Source organism: Ptychodera flava, chromosome 8 (assembly GCF_041260155.1).
Source record: "Ptychodera flava strain L36383 chromosome 8, AS_Pfla_20210202, whole genome shotgun sequence".
NCBI lineage: Eukaryota > Metazoa > Hemichordata > Enteropneusta > Ptychoderidae > Ptychodera > Ptychodera flava.
In genome coordinates, this window is record NC_091935.1 from 30578320 (window position 1) to 30584765 (window position 6446).

At 37.4% G+C, this 6446-nt stretch overlaps 1 protein-coding gene across 1 annotated transcript; it reads left to right on the forward strand.

Annotated features, from left to right (window-relative positions):
* Positions 1-2938: 2938 nt before the first annotated feature.
* LOC139139037 (KRAB-A domain-containing protein 2-like) lies at positions 2939-5896 on the forward strand. The gene is made up of 2 exons (XM_070707735.1): positions 2939-4115; positions 4682-5896. The coding sequence occupies exons 1-2, from the start codon at positions 3642-3644 to the stop codon at positions 5369-5371; spliced, it is 1164 nt and encodes a 387-aa protein (XP_070563836.1). The 5' UTR covers positions 2939-3641; the 3' UTR covers positions 5372-5896.
* Positions 5897-6446: the final 550 nt, after the last annotated feature.

Below are 6446 nucleotides of genomic sequence, written 5' to 3' on the forward strand. Positions count from 1 at the left end.
AAGGATTGTTTTGACAAAAGCTCTACAAAATTTGGTAGACGACTTGGCCGTTGAGCATTGTGGTAAATGTCCAACGTCGTCCATTGAAATAACCACACTCGATAAATTTGGACATGTACTATAGGCGAATTTGCTGTTCTTTTAGAACTGTTTTGATTTTTTCCCGTTCTTTCCTGAAATGCGGCATTTCTAGGACGGCGTTCGGACTATGCAATCAAGACTCCCTGCAAGAGTGATGTACACTATGACTGAGCCGAGGAAAACCCCGATAATAGATCCCGTGGCAGAAAAACTACATTTCTACGATTTCTGCATCGTTTACCCGTATACAAAGATGCGGATAGCTATTGCCACTGTCATGATACGCATTATGTTGAATCATTCAAAAACGCGCTGAATACAATGACAAACGCTTCGTTTTCGGACGAGAAACGTATACCATGACGCATGAGAACTAAGGAGTGTCGATCGATCGCCTGGCAACGTCATCACGGTTTGTACAAATCCGAGGCGACGCCGCGCCGAACCTCTGCTCCAGTAAGACTTCGAAAAAGTCTATGTTCAAGACAAACCTATTGGGGAAATGAGTGGATGTATCGTATGGAAAGTAAACCGTAAAATTGGGTGAAAATAGTATACGTAAAGTCACCGTGCAGTCAATGTTTACATTATGTGGCGTGCACGTTCTATTTTTGGAGGTGTTCAACCAGCTGTTTTAATTTGCTACTTTTTGTTCACAAAGAAACCATATTAGTTATGTTTTGCTCCGCCCATTTTTATCGTTTTTCTCGGTAGGGCCCTACCGAGAGTTACCGGTTTAACCCAATATGTAATACTAACCCAATATGTAATAACACTAACTTAACCCAATATGTAATAAAAATGAATTTGGGATATAATACTGACCAAAATAAGACTAAAATATGCATAGCAACCATGATCGAGCCCCTTCACAACCTGCAGCATTTCTAAAATTTGATAATTTTTCAAAGGTTTTTCGAGTTTTTTTTTTACCCAATATGTAATGCTAACCCAATATGTAAGATATAAAGGAAAATGAGGGCAACTCCACACATCGGCTCTACCAAGATTGTTTATTATGACGTTATGATGAATAAAAGGATCATTGCATTTATTTTGTGTGGAATACATGGCGAGACACCGGTGAATCGATAGTGCTTTGATCCTAGTCATGTGATCTGGGTCCCCGGTAAACCGGTTTGTTGATTGAGTGATTCGTCTTAACGGTGTTTCGGAACCAAAAATGGGGTTCCTTCATCAGTCGCTCTCTTGTTTTGTGTCCCATCCGCTTGTTGCGTAATGAAGTCATCCTCGTCCTCGAGGAGGAGAAGCCAGATTCGTTATTGAGAGAGTTAGCCACTATTGACTGACTCTATAGTGAGCGATCCGGTGTGTGGTGTCATATTATAATTTACATGACCCAGCATCGACCGGAGTTTCTGGACGCTTATAAGGATTTTTGTTTTAGGGCATACTTTGAGCGTTGCTAGTGCTCGTTATGTTAACAGTAAATGTTGTACTAATCTGTCAACGATTAGTTTGTTTTAGGCATCCGAACTTTTAGTTTTGTGTCAATTTTTCGTGGACTTTGTAATAGATTTCGGGTCGATATTGGTGCCTGCTTTCCGGTGTTTGAAAAGCATATTGTGAAGGGCTGTTTCGAGAAATAAATCTTGTTTCTCTGTGTTTAGCCATTCCCAGGTTTCATGGTTTTGTTAACAATATTTGCTGTAAACGGCCTTTGAAATCGGTTTGGTCTGAGGAGAGTAATGGTTTATTTAATTCATGCCGCCAACTTTGATTACTTATATGGCAGCTCTCTCAGATTTTGATTTTCTTTGCCAGATGATGTTTCCTGTATTGCTCAGCAATCTTTTCAGTTCCGTTGATTGTAGTACCAATTCGATGACAGATTGCATCTTGGTTTTATACGATAAAGTGGTATAAAATGGAGACAAAAAAAAATTCAGTTTCCCCGTTGTTAAAACTGCTATCGTGAAACCTTTTAACTATTTAAGCGATATGGGCAAAGTGTATTTGCATTATCACACCGGACTTTTCGGTTGTTGTTCCGGATATCGACGGAATGCTTACTCCTTCACATGCATATGTAATACTAACCCAATATGTAATAACTCTTAACCCAATATGTAATACTAACCCAATATGTAATAACTTTTAACCCAATATGTAATACTAACCCAATATGTAATAACACTTAACCCAATATGTAATACTAACCCAATATGTAATAACACTTAACCCTATATGTAATAAAAATGAATTTGGGATATAATACTGACCAAAATAAGACTAAAATATGCATAGCAACCATGATCAAGCCCCTTCACAACCTGCAGCATTTCTAAAATTTGATAATTTTTCAAAGGTTTTTCGAGTTTTTTTTACCCAATATGTAATGCTAACCCAATATGTAAGAACATTTCACCTACTAAGTAATAATGTTCGACCCAATTTTGTAATACTAAACGAATATGTAATAACATTCTAACCAATATATAATCCTAACCCAATACGTAATAACATTTAGCCCAATACATACATTCGCATACAAAATCACTTCTAACATCCAATCCTCGGGACATTTCTTCATTATCTTCAAATTAAATTCTCAATCTTCAAGTGCTTGTGACATAGCAATGGACTATGTTTTCAAGTACATAACATTAATTAATGAGGTACTATGGAATCGATAGAGACCGTGAAGTTGATATACTGAAGATACACTGTGGTAAGCTTAATTCTAGCTGTTTCGCGCCTGAGAGACTACAATAATTTTGGCATGCGAAAGCCAACAAATGTGTCTGCAAACAATGAGTACAATACGAAAAAATGAAACGTTCTGCAGAACATAGAATAACCAATGAACATAGAGTACTAGTGGCAATAATAAAAATGCCAGCTTTTATATTTCCATTTTATTTGTTGAGTTTAATTTTTATATAACATTTGAAGAGCTGTAACATTTGCAACAGTAAGTGCAACTTCAAAACTTTATTGTGAACCAAGTAAACTTGGTTTCATTCCATCGATAAAAAATCCAGTGGCCAGTCATCCGCCAGACTCTGTAGTGTTTTACGTAAACACTTTGTCATCTGTATTATGCATGGTGATCACTTCAAGTCTAATGCAATGCAGTCTTTCTTCATGAAATGAAATTAGGAAATCGTGAACCACATCGATTTTACAGATGTCCTCATTTGTTTTTCGATACACTAAAATTCAAATAGCTGTAACATCACATTCACAAGTCAATTAAAACAACAGCGTCTGCTATTGTTTGTGTTTGCAAGAAGGAAAAAATCCCTTTAGAGATCGGTGATTGACTAAGTTACCACTATTTGAGTTTTGATTACTGATACTGGGTCGTGTTTGACACACAGTGCACACGCCGGCCGGTCTTGTAGAGAGACCGTTTTGACACGTACAACTTCAAAACGTGATCCTGAGTCTGTAGTTTTCTGGTCAAGTGGCAAGTATAATTTCATTGATACAATTTTACCAGGTCGTTAATATTTGGTAGCAGTGTATTTAAACAGCAGGGTGTTTACTGATCTGATCGTCAAGAAGTTCGAAAGACAACAACTCAAGCAACAAATATGCTGCGCCTGTTGATTCTAGTTCTCTGCATATATGCTGCTACTGGTGGAAAGCGACAAACTCAAATGTCGGCGGTGGACGATGCCGTCTACGATACCTTGTTTAAGCTTACAATGGGAGAATTTGACGTTCCTGTCGCCGACAGGACCGCACAACAGAAAGCAGCATGTGTGCGATTTTGGAGAAATAAACATAAGTTTCGTATCAAAGAGATACAGGGAGAGCAACAGCTCCTCTTCAATGGAAAAGCAGTATTAATGAAATCAGACTTAGGAAAGGTGGTTGCAACTGAATTCAGGCACTGCAAAGGAATAGGATCTAGGAAACTGAAGTTTCGCCTGCTGACTAGGTACCATGGTGTTACAGAGAGGGATATTCAAAAGATTTTATCGAGCAGTAAGCTAAATCAAAGGCTAAATGCTCGATTCTCCAACAAGGCAATCACTCGTCCTATCCGTGCTCGGGCTGTTCAGGTAGGTAAATTCAAAAATGGAAGCTTAATTGTGTATTGTAATAAATAGACTAGAAAATAAATTATCACGTGATTGCAGAATCCCGTACGAAAGTTGTCAGGTTCTCCCAGCATTGCTGCAAAACCTGCCTTATACTGACTTTGAGGTTGCTAATCTTTGCAGTAATCTTCAGGCCAATCTCCAAGGCCTTGGCTACCTTGTATAGTCCTTGTTCAAAGTCTAGCTTGCTTGTATGATATTAAGGCAAGGCGTACATGATTATGTAAGAAAGTGTGAGCCTTGTACAAAGTCTATACTACAAGATTACAGTGAGCTGGTGAAATGTTATATCATGATGACATAGATACTGACAGATGTCACTTGGAAAAAATGTTGAAAGACATTTTTCGGTATCTTGTTTAATCATAAATTATTTTCATATTCAATAAATGCATTATATTATATTATATTATATTATATTATATTATATTATATTATATTATATTATATTATATTATATTATATTATATTATATTATATTATATTATATTTTATTTTATTATATTATATTACATTTCTGACCTCAGGTGCGGCATCAAGTTGATCTGGTTGATATGCAACGTTCTCCTGTCAGTGTAAAGGGCGAAATTTTCAAATATATTTTAAGCGTGCAAGATGTTCTGAGTAGATACATATGGCTACGACCTCTGACAAGAAAATCAAGCGAACATGTCTCACGGGAACTTTACTCTCTATACTGTGAAGTCGGCCCTCCAAGAGTATTACAGTGTGACAATGGTGGAGAGTTTAAAAAAGCTGTCGAACGTTTATGCAAAAAAATGGAAATAAAGATCATAAGAGGCTCTCCATACCATCCCCAGTCTCAAGGAAAGGTTGAGAGGTCCCATCGTTCTCTCCACAAGAAGATGATGTACGACTTTATGCAAATGTCTAGGAGGGGGATTAATTGGGCCAAGAGGCTTAAAGAGTACCAGAAACTTCAAAACGAAGAACCAATGGAGGTTCTCGGTAATCGTTCCCCCTTCGAGGTATTTTATGGCAGAGTTTCGAATGCAGTGACAGAAAGACATCCCAATGGTTTGATGTGTAGGGAAAGTCGTACAAGGAAAGACATCGACATCGCTCCGAGAGAAAGTGATATTGAAAAAAGTCAAGCACGTACTTTAAAAATAAGAGCCAGAACAAAGACAGTGGAGAAACAATGGGCTGAACGGTACATTCACAGAAAAATGAAGAATAATCCAACGTCGATCTAGGTAGTAAAGGGAAAGCAACTCCACACATCGTTCATATTTGGGTTGTTTGCGTTTTATGTATGATATCGTGTATAATATAAGTGTATATCCTGTTTGGCTGTTTCATGTAAATTGTTGTTTTAGCCATGGCGAGACGTACCCGTAATCTACGTGTCTTGTGTTACTCCGGGTTGGGGCGGAGAGATTACTGTGACACTACGATCCTTTGGCGCTACGTTTCGAAAACAGAGTTTTCTTCATCAGTCGCTTAAAATTCAGTTTTGTTCGGTGAGACGTGTTGAATGGTTGATTGTTTTTATTTTGTAATATGTTGTTCCATTTGAGTTTGTTGTTCATATAAGGAAGCTAAAATATCTACTGTTTGATCTCGTTGTGTTTGTATAGGTTCTTGTGAACCTGAGTTTGAGCTATTGTAGTTTTTGTGAAGTCTGGCGCTTATAAGTGTGTCGCCTATATTTCTGTTCCTTCTGTATGCGATTATTGGTTTGCTTTGGAACAGTTTTTTTAGTGTTTCGTCTTTTTCAAGTTCATGCCAGTTTTCTGTCAGGGCTTGCTTGATTTTGTTGTTTCTATGTACGGGCTGTATGTTGTTATGAAGACTATTGTATTATTGGTGGCGTTATTTTTGTTTTTTGTTGTTCAAGTAGTTGTTTTCTTTTTTTATGATTTGTCTCTCTGATAATGCGTTCTATTTCATTTTTCTTGTATTGTCGGTCCTGTAATTTTTCACTAAATTGTGTGACTTTCTGTGTAAAATCGGTTTCGTTGTTGCATGTTCTGATGTATCGTAATGTTTCATCTTTGATCAGACCATTGAATGTTGCTGCCGGATGGCATGAGTTTCTTTGTAAGAATTGGAATGTATCTGTTGGCTTTGTGTGTGTCTTGATGTCGAGAATATTCTCTTTGTTGTACCGATGACCTTTGTAGATAGTCAGGTCTAGGTATGTGATTTCTTGAGGGGAGCTTTCAAACGAAAATTTGAACGTGGGATGCATTTTGTTTATGTTTGATATGAATTCATTGAGTTCGTGTTGTGTTCCGATGAAAATCAGAAAGACATCATCCCTGAACC